Source organism: Cheilinus undulatus, linkage group 5, assembly GCF_018320785.1.
Source record: "Cheilinus undulatus linkage group 5, ASM1832078v1, whole genome shotgun sequence".
Classification (NCBI taxonomy): Eukaryota; Metazoa; Chordata; class Actinopteri; order Labriformes; family Labridae; genus Cheilinus; species Cheilinus undulatus.
In genome coordinates, this window is record NC_054869.1 from 23857266 (window position 1) to 23874474 (window position 17209).

The 17209-nt window shown below is 39.8% G+C and overlaps 1 protein-coding gene across 1 annotated transcript; it reads right to left on the bottom strand.

Moving 5' to 3' along the window:
* Positions 1 to 6: 6 nt before the first annotated feature.
* Positions 7 to 16593, bottom strand: LOC121510228 (gelsolin-like). Its single transcript, XM_041788189.1, has 19 exons — positions 16465 to 16593; positions 13195 to 13395; positions 12716 to 12870; positions 12385 to 12540; positions 11909 to 11968; positions 11734 to 11823; positions 9531 to 9620; positions 9261 to 9393; positions 6869 to 6957; positions 6603 to 6731; positions 6440 to 6526; positions 6137 to 6270; positions 5748 to 5838; positions 5469 to 5639; positions 5146 to 5320; positions 4907 to 5028; positions 1326 to 1403; positions 1185 to 1245; positions 7 to 325 (listed from the first exon to the last, which is right to left on the bottom strand). Exons 2-19 carry the CDS (start codon positions 13385 to 13387, stop codon positions 162 to 164), a joined length of 2178 nt encoding a protein of 725 aa, XP_041644123.1. The 5' UTR covers positions 13388 to 13395; positions 16465 to 16593; the 3' UTR covers positions 7 to 161.
* Between the last annotated feature and the right edge of the window lie 616 nt (positions 16594 to 17209).

Below are 17209 nucleotides of genomic sequence, written 5' to 3' on the forward strand. Positions count from 1 at the left end.
CCATTAAACTATTACACTATCAAACTGTTCCCATGTGATCAGGAAATGCCTTGTATCAAAAATCCACTGAGAGTAGGAAAGACAGACAGGTGTCTGGACAAACTGACAAGTTTTATTTATAATTTAAAGCACTGCAGTCAAACCCAGACAAAGCGATGTCATTACAGGGCCCTTTGGAGTTGCTCCAGTGGATCATCTTTCCAGTAGTCGTCATTCCAGCCCAGGAACCAGCCAGTGAAAGTTGGCGGTTCAAAACCCTGTTTCACCGTTATGACAGGAGTCTGAGGGTCTCTGCCAGCAGGGTCACTTTCGATGTACTTGGCAGCTGAGCACAGAAATTAACACACTGCATGTGTTAGCTGCTAGTATTCTAAAATTAGTCACATTGTGTAATTTTCTGATACAGTCCTAACCTTACAAAGCAGATGGATTGGCCAGATTCCATGTCTGTCACCAGGCAAATCCATCTTGCAAAGCTCCTTTCTGAAATTATTGTTCCTGGTCTGAGAACAGACCTGACCAATCAGCATTTGAGGGGAATAAGGCAATAGCTACAGGCAATGCTTAGACATATTGGAAGCTGACAGTAATGGCTGCTGCTAATGTTGTGTTTAGCTCAGATAAAGCTATAGTATAGCTGCAATTTTTTTAGAATTGGGCCAAATTTTTTCATCTCAAAAAACTTCTCCCAGCCGGCCTTGGCATACATTTTAACACCGACAAGCTCCACTGCTCATAAACTACGGCAGCACCTGTCTGTTGAGCTAAGGTACTTCTGGAGCAGCACATGCCTGCTACCTCATTTTGTCTTGTAACTCTGATTGGCCCATAATAAATGTGCCAGAAGGAGTTTTTGTCCAATCACCGTCTGAAAACTTTTTGAAAAGTTCTGCCCTTCCCAAACACTTTGTACGGGAGGTTTCCTTGATGAATGGATGTATGAAACAGTCTATCTGGTGTGTCAGGTTAGTGCAGTCCTGTAGTTCATTTGAATTGGCTTTATCAACTTTATCAATTCTCCTATAAGCTCTCTAATGTTGCACTTATGAGGAGTCGTAATTTTTTAGTTGAAGTACCATGAATGACCACCAGGACAGACTGTCAAGACTTAGTGCAGCTATCTCATCCGTGGTTTCTCTTTCTCTGTAAGATTGCTAGGCCAACATTAACATCTATTTTCTCACCTGATGCTGCTGCCTCCGTCTTTTCCTCCTCTTTGGCATCGTTTCCAATCCAAACAAACACCTGCAGGAGAACACGGGAAGCAAGAATGGGCAAATGACAGACAAAGAGGCATTTTACCTGAGTGAAGGTTGGAGACTCACCTGTTCTGGGGTATCCAAGATCATGACATCATCAGGGGCGAGATCATCTTGCGTCAGCTCACCTGTTACTTCCTCCATCTTAAAACACAAGCACATTATTAACCATGATCAGTGTTTAAAACAAGAGGGTTTTTTTTCATTATTACATTATTAACTTTGATATTGTTTAAACACTAATGATTCTTCCCAAGTTATAATTTATGCATTAATCCATTTAAACTCATCTTATTTGCAATGAACTTTAAACAAACACCTTTCATACTCACAAACTTGAAAACAGGTATTTTAACATGCACAGGCTTCACAGTTTCTGATGCTACAACTATAATAGCAACAAAGCTTGTGCCTTTAGAGTACTCTGTTTAGCTAATTTCTCTATTTTCATGTATCATTGCACGGATGCCTCCACATGAAAAGTTATCCCATTAGGCCCTCCACCACAGCATCACAGCCTTGTCTTTACTACAACAACACCTTTTATTGTGACCCATTAAGCTTCAAATAAGATTGTCAATATGTTCCTCTTTGAATACTTTTTGAATCCATTTGACTATTTGAAAAAATTTCCTTTATCTGAATTTAACACAAATGGATGTAAATGTCAATTAAATAGGAAAAAGGTAATTGAAAGATGAAGCAAACAACACTACAGTGTCTACTGTATATTGCAAAGGAGGTTTGCCCAAAATGTTTCCAAGGTAGTTCTGCAATTTACACATTACCTGCAATATTTGTTGATCCAAAACAAGCAATTATCAAATTCTTGTGCAGAGTACCTTAATATTTCCCAGATTTGCTAGATTTTTTACAATACTGAAATTTAGAATTTGTGTAATGTGACCATTTTGAATTGCTATGACTTGTATTATACCCCTGCAAACCCTTTTGTAGTGTCAATTAGTGTTGTAGTCAAGACCAAACTATCCAAGACCACGACATGCCTGAAACCAGAGTGCACCGAGACCAAGACTTATAGGGGTTCCTGCAAATCTGTTTTCAAAGCACCACAATGCAAAAATTTCAAATCTTGGCAAATTTGTTCAACTAACTTCTTGTCACAAATTACGACATGTATGTATCAAAAATAGTTGTCCATCTGTTATCAGTGCAAAGATTAGAAAATATTTTGCATGTTCACATTCAAGATTAGCTAGCTCCAGTTAATGAAAATAAACAATTTCCTATTTCCCATATTCATTTATTGGCAGACTGATCAAACTTAGCGGATACTTGTATGACACGGTGTACACGGAGGAAATTTCTCAACCGAATCTTGCATTGTAAAATAGTTTCAAACACAGAAAAAAGGCTTTAAATTTTTTATATAGCATACAATTGATCCAGCATTGTTTTTGGCTGATCTTTGCCTTAAAACCCCGAATTTACATGGAGAAATTATACCAGACTGCTATGCTGTTTAGCCTAGCTTCTTCAAGTGTGTCTTGTTTGAAGGGGTAACGCTCACTGAGATCACTGGAGGCTAATCATTGCCAAGTACCTTATGCAACCTAGATTAAAAAATAGTGAAATATTCCCTCAAAGTTAGCCAGCTGTGCAGAACACCTTTAACTTTTCCCCCACATTCACTTCCCTTTGACTGGAGTGCATGTTTTCACTAGTTTAGCACTAGTGATGAGTGTGGTGTGCAGTGGATAATTTGATGTTCTATATGTGGCCAGTAACCTGGCAATGCTTATTTTTTATTTCCATTTGTTGCTCATTTATCTTATTAAAATGAAGCGTTAACCTTCTTTTAGTATTTGAGCAGAAGCATTGCTAACAGACATCAGAGTTTGTCTGATCATTATAGTGTGCCTGTGTGAAATGAAATATAATGTTTGCTGTTCGTGTGCAAATGTGCATCATGCAGGCTTGTACATGTAGCTTCAGCAGAATATTTGACTCCCTCTTTAATGGAGACATTTTAAATACTGTGGAACAGGTTTTTAATTAACACTTGCATGTCAGATTGTGTGCGTGTGTGCACAGGTGCAGGCCTACCCACAGAGTGTGCTGGGCCCCTGAAAAACTCTGTCATAAAAGTATGTATCAAATATTATACAACAGGCTGTAAGAGGTTAACATTTTTTCACCACTTTTTTTCTGTCTATTTTTTTCCTCTTTTAACACCCTTTGGCCACATTTAACCAATGTTTGCCAATTTTCTCCCATTATTGTCTCTTGTAAACAATTTTTTTCCCCACACATTATTGCTACTGTTGTTAACCTTTTCCCACCACTTTTTACTGCCCATTATTGCCTCTTTTTAACATCCTTTGCCTTCTTTTAATGCTTTTTTGACACTTTTAACCAATTTTGATACTTTTAACCCCTTTTCAACAATTATTCTGCCCATTTTTGCATCTTTTCACCCCTTTGTCTCTTTCAAAGCCCTTTGGCCACTTTTAACCAATGTTTGTCAATTATCCCCCATTATTGCCTCTTTTAACCCTTTTTTCCCTATCTTAAACCCTTTTTTTTAAGATTTATTTTTTTTGGCTTTTCACACCAAATTGGAGCTCAGGCCAACAGCATACATGGAGCATGCCTTAAACCACTAGGCCACTTGCGCCTCATCTTCAACCCATTTTGCCTTTTTTTTTTTAAATTTTAATCACTATTTAACCCTTTCTTTCTATTTTTTCCTGCCCATTGTTAGCTCTTTTTGCTACTTTTAAGCAATGTTTGCCAATTTTTTGCATCTTTCAACCGATTTTTCTTACTTTGTGATCCCTTTCACTACTTTTTAACCCCATTTTCACCAATTATTTTTACTCTTTTAACCTATTTTTCCACTTTTGCACTTATTCATTTGTTTCCTTTTTCAAAGGTGTCTCAGTTTTTTTGTCATTTATTCTCTGGTATTCTGGTGTTTATAGATATTGCGTAGCTATGAAGTCTGATATCACCTTCAAAATGGTTTAGTTCAGTGTGCCCATCCACATTGTAGACAAAAACAGTAATACTGATTTAAGAAAAGAAGTTGACATTTTGAAAAAGGTTATATTGCACTATGGCATAAATCATTACAATGCATTCTTTGTTGAGTGGCTATTGTTTGGGTTAAAAATGAAAGATTAATATCACCGCTTAAGTTTACAATGGACCATGATTTTGCTGACCTCCATGGGCTGGGCCCCAGGAAGCTCTCTCCTTTATTCTCCCTTATGGGAGGCCTTGTGTCATGGGTGTTGGCAGTACATAAGAATCCTTAATTTGAAAATAATTATCTGGCGCCAACACTGCTTCCCTAAACCTTAAGCAACCAGCAAATGCGTCCAATAAATGATATACTTAACTCTTAACAACCAAATAAACGCCACAACCAGCTTACTTGCTATAAACCTACAAGTGCCAAGCAACCTCCGAACACTAAGCTGCTGAATATTAATGCCTTAGGGCATTAATGAACCTTTAAGTAGAACATGTAAGAGCCAACATACCAAGTTTTTAGAAGAAGGATTTTGACAAACTAGCACTGTCATCACAATAAGAATCTTTCACCAATATGTTGAACACAAGTACTTAAGTGATCAGCTGTGTGTTAACAGTGAAGTGACCAGGATGACAAGTATACAAACCAGGAAATTCCCAGTCTTATTGGAGCAGGCAAACAGGCGAGGAGGATGATCGTCTATATTGTTCCTTTGACGGACAGAATGACAATACTCCCCCTTCCCCCCCAACGCATCCCAGAAGGCATCTGTAACAGTAAACCAAAAACACATAATTCAGACTGTGTTTACTGGAATGCAAGTGGTTCAAATGTTAGAGTCACCACGGACCAAAAAGACTAAACAAAGAGAGACTACCCCTTCACCTTCCTCCTGCCCCTCCTCGAGCTGGTTGGGGGTAGCCTCCAGAAGTTCAGCCAAGTACTCAGCCCCCTTCACCTCCACACCGCTGCTGCCCCTCCCTTTCCACATCCAAGATCCAGAGGGGGAGACCAGGAAGAAGACGTCGCTGGAGTTCAGAGAAGACGCAGCCGGATCCACCTGAGGAGGACAAACTAATGCAGGGATCATCTCAACCTGATAGCACCGTGTCATGCCAATCATGGGGCAACAAAATAAAAGAGACTCATAAACACTGTCTTGTCCTGACATAACTCAGTCTCTGCATTGCTGTGGTCTTCAGTCTCACCTCCACAGCTCTGGAGTGGCCTGCTGCATTGCCACGAACCTGGAAAAGGCGGGTATTTCCTGACACTGATTGCCCACCTTCTCTGGACGTCCCACCTTTGTACACCACCAATGGTTTGTTTCCAAATAGGCTCATGAGGTGGGCAGGCTCTTTTCCCTGGGCCACACGTACCTATAAATGGACAAAATGGTAACTACAAAGCTTCCCTGCTAAATACCAAGTAAGTTCAGTGTGGGACGTTTTAAGACAAGGCTTGGTCCATGTTCCAATTTGCTGTACCTGAACAGCACTTCCTCCCAGCTTATCATCCATCTCAATGGTCAACAAGGCTGATGCGCAAACCTCATCCTGGCTGGACTCTGTTCCTTGCCTGAGGGACAGGGATGAGATAAAAAATACTATTTAAAGGGCCACCTGCTGTGTGATGCTTTTTTAAGCTCCACCAAAAAAGTGCATGCACTAATACTTTGTAAATAAGTCAAAAGTCACAGATTTAATGCTCCCCTTATTGTGTTGCAAATTGGCCCTATTTCACAATGTCTGTGAGATATCTGACTATATGTAGATGATGTGTATGTCTCTTTGGCATCTTATTGAATGTCCATGATGTGACTGTATGTGTGATATTTCTCCATGTTTAGTTGATTTGACTCTGTTGGACATCTCACCATATGTAGATGATTTGACCGTCTTTGTGGTTGTGATGGTAGTGATACAGGATGATGTAACTGTCTCCTCCATAGAACTGACCATAGGTTGATGGATCCACTTGAACCTTCTCAGATCCTTCAATACGGTAGATCTATGAATAGGCAGACAAATGAAGAGAAACAGACAGAAATAGTGGACATTTTAATTACAAGGAAAAAAAATAGTATTACATTATAATGAAAAAATGTATATAACTCTTGGTTGATGATTTGGTTCAGGCTGGGATGTGATAAATGAGACAGACATTATTCAGTGATCACCTCCTTCTCTCCATCTCCTTGGTCAACCATCGCATACTGTGCTGCCATGGCATCTGATTCGTGGAGCTTTGACACATCAAATGGAACCTGTCCAATCACAAGAGTTAAAGAAGCAGAGCAGTTCCTTGCACAAGGTCTGAACATAACATTGAACCTGATTTACCTTCTTTATTTTGGCAATCTGGCTAGATACATAAGCTTTTCCCATGCCAACAGTGTCTTCGGGGTCCCTCCAGTCCTTGAAGTACTGCTTGAAGAGTGGAGTCTCCCCACTCTGTGGAAGGATCTGAACCTGATGGGGTAACCAGCTAAGGCTTTAAGATGCATTGATCTGTCAGGTTTTTGCTCCATTTTTACTCAAGTTTACGCTAAGCACCAACCAACATCAAATTTCACCTGTTCACTTTGATATGTGCCTGTGTGTGTTACCTGTGTGTGTCGTGCATAGCCCATCTTGTCGATAAACAGCTCTGAAGTCTTCAGAACTGCATGACGCTCCTCATTGTTAGCATCCTTACCTGCACGCAAAGATATACAAAACCCATTGTCATATTCATTGACATGCAGCCTTCACCCATGCATATATTTTACCCTTTAACTAGTTTTATAAATCAATCATGGTCAACATAATTTGGCTTTTTTGACAATAGAAAATTATAGACCCCCATCAATGTCAATGTGAAAACCGATTTCTATAAAGTAATGTCAATTAAAAAATATTTAATGTAAAATAAGTGATTGCAAAAATATTCACCCCCTTTAAAGTGACTGACCTAATTCAAAAGAGGTCCAGCCAATTGGTGCTAGTAATCTCAGTTAGTGAAATTAGCATCACCTGAGTGCAGAGAATGTGTCTCAAGTGATTGTAGTATAACACACCTGTGTCTGGAAGGCCTAGTCACTTGTTAATCAGTATTCCTGGCTACCATTACACCATGAAGACAAAAGAACACTCCAAGCAACTCAAAGAAAGTATAAGTCAGTGGATGGATACTTAAATATTTCCAAGGTACTGAAAGTCTCCTGGAATTCAGTTAAATCCATCATCAAGAAATAAAAGGAATAAGACACATGTATAAATCTGCCTCGAATCAGACTGTCCTCATAAACCAAGCGACCATGCAAGAAGGAGACTAGTGAGAGAGTCCACCAAGACACCTTCGACTAGTCTGAAGGAGTTACAAGCTTCAGCAGCTGAGATGGGAGAGACTCTGCATGCAGCAACTGTTGCCTTGGTTCTTCACCAGTCAAAGCTTTATTTGACAGTGGCATAAAGAAAGCCACTGTTGAAAAAAACTCATTAACTCTCTAGTCAAAAGGCATAAGACTCCATGATCAAATGGGAGAAAGTTCATTTGGAAATGAGACCAAAATGGTGCTTTTTGGCCATCAGACAATTTGCCTTGTTTGGCAGACACTAAACACTGCATGACACCATGAACACACAATCCCCACTGTGAAGCATGGTGGTGGTAGCATCATGCTGTGGGGATGCTTCCAGGCAGCTGGACCTGGAAGGCTTGTTAAGGTAGAGGGTAAAATAGATTTGGCAAAATATTAAAAAGGTTTATTTTACTGCTACACAATGACCTGAATTATACAACGAAAGCTACACAGAAATGGTGTAAAGACAACAAGGTGGATATTCTGGAGTGGCTGAGTCAAAGTCCAGACCTCAATCCACTAGAAAATTTGTGGCTGGACTTGATAAGGGCTGTTCATCCCTGATCCAAGTGCAACCTGACAGAGCTTGAGCAGTTTTGCAAAGAAGAATGACGTTAAATTGCAGTGTCCAGAGGTGCAAGCCTGATTGAGCCATCCACACAGACTCAGTGATATTATTGAAGCCAAAGGTGCATCTACTAAATACTGACTTGAAAGGGGTGGATATTTATGCAGTCACTTGTTTTACATTACATATTCTTATTAGATTGACATTATTTTGTAGAAATCTGTTTTTCACTTTGACATTAAAGAGGTATTTTTGTGTGTGTAAAAAGCCAAATTATTTTCACCATGATAGATTTATTAAATCAACAAACTGGTAAAACATCAAAAGGTGTAAATACTTTTTATAGGCACTGTAAATATCAGGAGCGCAGGTGTTCTATTGCTAGATGGTTTGATCCCAATAACCAGTCAGGTTACAGACTACCTCTTTGGCTTGCCACGCACTAGACAATTTTCAGATCTTACATGATTCTAAAAATGTGAGAGACCACAGACATAAGGACAGTTTCAACAATTTTTGACATTATAATTCTCCCGCATACAGTATCCTACATCTGTGGTAATGACTTTACAGTAAAGACTGCTAACACATAAGATCTTGTGTGATCAAACTCAACTTCAAAAGAAAAACAAATATGGAGGACAGTCTAAATCCTTGGCTGTCTGTCCAGAGGTGCACTGAAGTTGCAGCAGAAATTAAAAAAACCTAAGGGTGAAATCCTGGCTGAGATGAAGTTATAGTTATGTTTACGTTTGTCAGCTGTAAAAGTTCATAACCCGTGACTGATGATGCTACCCAGTCTGCTCACTCTCATTGGCAGTCACAGCTAGAATTGTAAATATCAGAAAATTTGATGTCAGAGATGCTCTGATGCAGTAGGGAGCAATAAAATAATAGGTTTTACTCCACACACTTAAGAATTATTTAGACATCTTATCATTTGTGGCCTCACTGTCAGCGAGGGGAGATCTGACCTAAAGTCTAACCAGGTCAAAGTCAGCGTATTTTTAACCTGTGCTAGTCACAGAGTGGTCTATTTGGGTTTGGACCTTCAAACCTCTTTTATCAGAATATAACATCATCCTTAACCTTTCCAGACATAGATGCATCCATTCGCTCCATTGTCCAGGATGTAACATTCGCCAGACTCCAAAGCAGACTGAGGAAATGGATTCTCCTCTGCTACGATGTTAACATCAATTTTTCCACCTGCATTGGACACCTGACAACAGACAGACAGATGGACAGGACAAGTAAAATCATTACAAAGGTTTATTAATGGTTATTTCCAGTTCAGTGGTTGAGGAGCAGTGACACAAGCAGTTACAGTGAGTAGCTTGCATGAATAAATGTAGTTACCTTGAAAAGTTTGACCACTTTCCTGTGGAAGGAGTCCACTTTGGTGTCTTCACCGCGAGCCTCAGGAAGCTCCGGTTTCTCTCCAAGAATCTAGACAAATAGGTCGGATATCACATGGTGAGGGTGGAACACACTGGCCAAGGTGCCATCCTTCAACCCATTAATTATCCTATGACTCAACTTTTTATTATCAATGAAAACTCTGCTTACAGGTGCAGACAGTGGAAAAAGCCCTGTGCTTCAGTCATTTATTGCTTATCATTTTTGGAGGTCCCAAAGATTGCAGTTGCTTCCAAAGGCTGAATTATCACATAATAGCGATGGGTTCCAATATTAGTAGAAAGGTTAATCCTTCTTTTTGCTGAAAGGTTTGTCACAGATTTCCTAATTTTAAGGCAGAAACTCTTGTAACAACTCATTATGTCGTCACTTCAAACAGCAAATAGTTTAGATGTACAAATGAGCTTTAACCTTTTGTTACACTATTTCTAACCAGCTTAAAATACATATTTAAAATCCTGATCATAAGGTACAGTGCCGTGAAAAAGTATTTTCCCCCTTTCTGATTCCTGATGTTTTTGCATTATCAAACTTAAATGTTTTGGATCATCAAACCAATTTTTATTTCTCACAAAGTCAACCAAAGTAAATACAAACTGCAGTGTCTGAAAGATTATTTAATTTTTTAAGGGGGGGAAAAAAATCCAAACCTATCTGGCCCTATGTGAAAAAGTAATTGCCCCCTGCAATAACTGGTTGTGCCGCCCCTGGCAGCAATAACTGAAATCAAGCGTTTGCGATAACTGGTGATGAGTCTTTCCCATCGCTGTGGAGGAATTTGGCCCACTCCTTTTTACAGAATTGTTTTATCTCAGCCATATTGGAGGGTTTCTGAACATGAACTGCCCGTTTAAGGTCACATCCAAGCATCTCAATTAGATTTGAGTCGGGACCATGACAGGGCCACTCCAAAACCTTAATTTTGTTTTTCTTGAGCCACTCAGAGGTGGACTGGCTGGTGTGTTTTGGGTCGTTGTCCTACTGCATAACCCAAGAGCACTTGAGCTTGAGGGCATGTACTGATGGCCAGACGCTGGCCTTCAAGATTTTTTGATAGACAGCAGAATTCATTTTTCCATCAATCACAGCAAGTGGTCCAGGTCCTGAAGCTGCAAAGCAGCCCCAGACCATCACACTGACACTACCATGTTTGACTGTTGGCATGATGTTTTTTTTATCAAATGATGTGTCATTTTTACGCCAGATTTAACAGGCCACACACCTTCCAAAAAGTTCAACTTTTGTCTCGTCAGTCCACAATATATTTTTCCAACAGTCTTGGGGATCATCAAGATGTTTCTCTGCAAATGTGAGACAAGCCTTTGTGTTCTTTTGTCTTTTTCGTAAAATTTATTTTTGGGTTTTTCATGCCTTTATTACATATAGGAGGACAGTGGATAAAATCGGAAATGGGAGAGAGAGTGGGGAGAGACATGCAGTAAAAGGCCACAGGCTGGATTCAACCCGGGCCACCCACATACATGGGTAGCGTCTTAGACTGCTAGGCTATTTGCTTTCTTTTTTGTCAGCAGGGTTTTTGGCCTTGGATCTCACTTTGTTTCACAACAGTGAAATAATCACTTTGTTTCTCATTTGTACTTGAATTTCTTTGGATTGTGGCATGATGCATCCTTTTTTTAGATCCTGTAGCCTACTTCACTTTGTCTGACAGCTTCTATTTAAGTGATTTCTTAATTCAACAAATCTGGCAGTAATCAGGCCTGGGTGGGATCAGTGAAATTAAACTCAGCTTTCAAAGAACTGTGATTAATCACAGTTAATTCATGATTTAACAAGGGAGCAAATTACTTTTTCACATAGGGCCAGATAGGTTTGGATTTTTGCCCCCCTTTAAAAAATGAAATAATCATTCAGACACTGCATTCTTTATTTACTTGGGTTTTCTTTGTGAAATATATAAAATGGTTTGATGATCCAAAACATTTGAGTTTGATAAACATGAAAAAACTCAGGAATCAGAAAATGGCAAATTCTTTTTCACAGCACTGTATCTGCTGAAGAAAAAGCTGATTAAAAATGCTGACCTGAGAAACAGTTCAACATTTGTTGCTTGCAGCTTTTAAGTAGTTTACGGTATGACTGTTTAGTTTGCTTCTGTGAAATGTTCAGCTGGTGTCCTCACCTCCAGCATCCTATCTGGCTCTGAACCTTCATCACAGATGATCACTTTAGCTCGGCCGCACCGCTCATCATCACGGATGCCTTTAGCCACCTGCCATTCAAGCAATTAATAATCAGTGATGAAACATTACAATGTTACGTCACAGAGTACTACTAATGTGATGAAGCCCACTCACCATGGTGGCCTTCAGCCTCTCAAAGCGGTTGCTATGGGAACCAGACCACTGGATGATTTCCTGTAAAAAGAGAATTAGGTAACAGAATCAGACCGCTCTCCCTTACTTCTCGTCTTTCTCACTGTACTTCTCCCGCTCTGTCTGTATCACTCTTCTGACTTTTTTCACCCTTTTAAATGTCTTGCTTCTCACCCATCTCTCTCTCTTGGTCTGTCCCTCCTGCCTGTCTCACTTTCTCTTTTCTGGACCACCTCTTTTTCCATTGACTGTCTCACCGCTCGGCCCATCTAACCCAGATGACTGATTGTCTCACCTCTACAAATATCTATCTTATTTCCCAACTTATCAACATCTCACCTCCTCCCTATCTTTTGCTATTGGCCTGTCTCACCTGCTCACCTAGTTTCTCCATGTGTGCCCTATCCCTCTGTCCACCTCTCTTCTGCCTGCCTCCTTCACCTGTATCCCCGTCTCACCTCTCCCAGGTCCAGTATAAAACTGTCTCCTTGGTTGAAACTGTCCCAGGAGACAGGAACCTCGGTGGCTCTGACCGTACGTCGACCCTTGACTTGCAACAGCCTCTGAATGTTTTCCTCCTCTACGTGATTGAACCCTGATGCCACTCCTCCTTTCTGTATGACAGAAGGTGATGAGAACATTTTCACTTCGGTTAACTTGAATCAAAGGGGTCTCTCCTGTTAGAGAGGATCTCTGAGTCAACTCTTCTAATGGTTTGTTTCTTTTTTTCTGATATACTGTATATCAGTGACAGCCTAATCCTCTGTGGTGAAGTAGTGGGATCCTTACCCTGTATTTGAGTCCTTTCTTAAAGTACCCAGTGAAGGTAGAGGACTCAAAGCCCTGAACTTCACGGAACTGGACTGGCTTCCCATTCAGGTAGTCATCCATTTGCATTGTGAAGATGGCTGCTGCACTGCTCTCATCCTGCGAGCACTCTGAGCCTGAGAGACCAATAAGAACAGAATCACGGTCAAATCACTGTCAGCAAAGGAGGCTAAATAACCACTTCTGTTCTTTCTATTGTGTGGTTTAAGTTAGAGTCACAGCAACCACTTCAGTGTATTTATATGACTGTCGGTGTCACCCAGGTATTAACTCTAAGCCCACTTTTAGTTGACATCACAGTTAAATATCAAATGGTTGAGCAGTTGTTGTACTGGATGATACTTAACGATTTTGTTCATGAATTTTACAGTAGTACTTTTTGATGTGTTGAAGAAATGATGCATTAATTATGCAGAGACATAAAAATGACATTGCATCACCTTGCCAGTAGTGCAAATCAAACTGCTTGCCTCCGCAGCGATTCTGGACAGTGTGGAGAACCAAGTAAGCATCTCCGATGAAGAAACATCCATGCTGTTCCTTAGGAACAGGTACAAGATCCAGTTTCTCTACCCGCCACGCCTGAAGTCCTGCCTCCTGACCTGCACACTCAAACTGTGGATGGTATGCCATGATGTCACCTGTAAGGGGTGGAGCCACATAACACCTGAATAACTAAACACAATAAAGCAGTGGTTTTGTGTTGAGGATTCTAGTGTTCTTCTGTCATAAGGCAAAATTACAACTTTTAAATTGTATGGCACACTTTGGTGAAAACAACACTAAAGGAGAGACATAAAACCGACAGTGTCGTGAAAAAGTATTTCCCCCTTTCTGATTCCTAAGTTTTTTGCATATTTATAACACTTAAATGTTTTGGAGCATCAAACTAATTTTTATAACTCACAAAGTCAATTAAGTTGACTGTAAAAACAGAATGCAGTTTTAAATGATGATTTTATTTATTAAGGGAAAAAAATCCAAACCTATCTGGCCCTATGTGAAAAAGTAACACCCTCCCTTGTCAAATCATTAATTAACTGTGATTAACCACAGTTCTTGGAAAGCTGCGGATAACTGCCAGATTTGTTAAAATCAAGAAATCGCTTAAATAGAAGCTGTCAGACAAAGTGAAGTAGGCTACAAGATCTCAAATAGAAACACATCATGCCACGATCCAAAGAAATTCAAGAACAAATAAGAAACAAAGTGATTGAAATCTATCAGTCTGGAAAAGATAACAAAGCCATTTCCAAGGCTTTGGAACTCCAGCAAACCACGGTCAGAGCCATTATCCACAAATGGAGAAAACTGGAAACGGTGGTAAACCTTCCCAGGAGGTCACAAAAGAACTGAGAACGACATCTGAAGACCTGCAGGCCTCACTGGCCTCAGTTAAGGTCAGAGTTCATGACCATGAGAAAGACACTGGGCAAAAATGGCATCATGGGAGAGTTCCAAGGCCAAAACCACTGCTGACAAAAAAGAGCACACAGGCACGTCTCACATTTGCCAGGAAACATCTTGACAATCCCCAAGACTTTGAGAAATATTCTGTGGACTGATGAGACAAAAGTTGAACTTTTTGGAAGGTGCAGCCTGTTAAATCTGGAGTAAAAATAACACAGCAGTTGATAAAAATAACATCATGCCGACAGTCAAACATGGTGATGGCAGTGTGATGGTCTGGGGCTGCTTTGCTGCCTCAGGACCTGGATCACTTGCTGTGATTGATGGAAAAATGAGTTCTGCTGTCTACCAGAAAACTTTAAAGGTGAATGTCCAGCCATCAGTTTGTGCCCTCAAGCTCAAGTGCTCTTAGGTTATACATGAGATGCTTGAATGTGACCTTAAACTGGCAGATCATGCTGGAAAACCCTCCAGTATGGCTGAGTTAAAAAAAATTCTGCAAAGACTGGGCCAAATTCCCCCACAGCGATGGGAAAGACTCATCACCAGTTATCGCAAATGCTTGATTTCAGTTATTGCTGCCAAGGGTGGCTCAACTAGTTATTGCAGGGGGCAATTACTTTTTTACATAGGGCCAGATAGGTTTGGATTTTTCCCCCCTTAAAAAAATTAAATAATCATTCAGACGCTGCATTTTGTAAAGTTTGATAAATATGCAAAAAAATCAGGAATCAGAAAGGGGGTGAATACTTTTTCATGGTACTGTACATTCCTTTGGGGCTGAAAGTTAAGTCGACACAACAGTATCAATTGAGTGGTTACTGGAGGCTGGCTACAAGAGAGACTCATCCTCAGTGCAAAAATGGCAAAAGTGGGTTTAATGGGGAAACAAATTTGGCAAAAATGTGCATAAACTGTGATGAAAAGGGGTTAAAAAGTGGCATTAATAAATCCTTTTGAACATCACAACCCAATAATAGCTTGACACTCTTTTCAGCTCAAAAATGAAGTAATCAAGAGCCAGGACAAGATTACCAGTTCTACTGATCCAACACACATGCATTGATGTCATCAGTAAATCAAAACTGGGGGGGGCATTCACTGAGTTTTTCAGGGGCCCAGCCACTTCTGTGGGCAGGCCTGGCTGAAACCCCTGCAGACTTGAGTTGTTCAGCCCGTGTCTTATAGTCGCTCCGCAACATGCCGTCCCTGGGGTAAATTTATTTGCAGCAAAGGCTCATGAAATATTTCAATATAAGTTTGTTAAAATTAATGTTTATTCATGTCACATATTTGCTGAAATCTTTGAAATGAATAAGCACTCATGTGACAATGCTGATTTGTCATTGAGTAGGCCTAATTTCAACTTGCTGTGTCGCTTTGTTCTGCCAATTGTAGCTTTACTGTCTATCTCAGTGGTGTAGCATGCAAACAAGCAGTTAACTATGTTTTTTTGTCAGTGGCAGACCTTGCATGCTTCTGTTGTTGTAAGATACATTTATCATTGTATTTGCATGTCAGATATTTCTGTCAGCCTGCTGTATGCTGTCCTCACACATGTTTGGAGCTCACAGGTTAAGAGAGCAGGCTACTGTGGATATCAGAATGAACTATGCTGGTGCCAGAAGTTAGAGTTAGGCCTAGATCATTGCACAAAACACAAAAGAGTGCATAACCACTAGGCAGTGTCTGCTAGTAATGGTGCCAAAGGGAGTGACTCTTTTTTTTTTTTTTCCAAACACAAAACACCTTGCTGAAGCTCAGAGAAACAGGAAGTGACTCTCCCAGTCAGTCAGGCAGAAAACATTTTCAGACAGTTCTCACTGGATTAGTGAAGATTGGTGAAGATATACAGAGATAAAAACACAACAAACACTCCAGTTAACACTTAAAAAGCACAAAACCATAAACAGCTCTCGAGTGAATTTGTGGTTTATAAAGCAAAACTAAAGAAACATGCCTGCTTATAAGCCAGGACTTTAAGAATAGCCTGGGTGCAGAAGAGAAAGGATATGGAGTTTAATATGAAGCTGATGGTATAATTTTTAGTAACTTTAGTTGAATGAGCTCAAAGGTGAACAAACAAAAACATATTGATGAACATAACTGATGACAAACAGTGATTACTGAATTAAGACTTCACAAAATTGTGCCTGAATTAAAGACAGGCAAAGTTTGAAACTTTTGACATTTTGCTCTTTGTTGTTTGCAGATCAGTGTTTAAGATGATTTATTTAAACTCAGCTTACAGAAATGATTTTAAAAGCACAATTTAAAAGAGAATGAAGATCAAAACTCACCGTTAGTGTTGCTCTGTGTTGGAGGCAGCTGGATGGAAAGTGTTGCAGACGAAGGCTGAGTTCCACCTGAGGCACTCACAATGCAGGGAGTGGCTGTTAAGGAGGGGCTGTATGTAACTTTACCTGTCAAATAAGAACCCTCCTCTTCTTCTTCAGTGTCACACCCATTGGTACAACATGCACCAGCTGAAATTCAAGAGGTGTTGAGTAATTTATCATTGCATGACACAACATCCAACACAAGTTTCTACAAATGCTTACAGGAGTGGTCCACTCCAAGCGCACTCTGCAGTAAGTTGAAATCCTACTCAAGTATGAAAGATCAATCATATGATAGTAGGTATAGTATTACTAATTAAAATTGTTCTTTTGTAGCATATCCGGAAACATATGTAGAGGCAGAATTTAAACTTTTGGGTTAATTGAACTGAATTGAACCCAATAGATGAAAGGCTGAAACATTAAAATATTTAGGCAATATACGGGACAAAAGATGTAAATTATTGAATAGTTGCTGCTCAAGTTCACTGTCAATCTGCTGGTTTCATCAGGGTTACTTAATGATAGATAAATGATTTATTAAAAAAAAAAAACATAAAATCTGAATGTGTGTTAACATTTTGTTTTAACAACAGCTGTCATATTATCTAGAATGTTTGGTAACATAAAGTAGCCCTGAATGTATTTTTCTTATTCCCATCCCTGAGATCCATCATTACACATCTAATTGGGGATGGTGATGTTA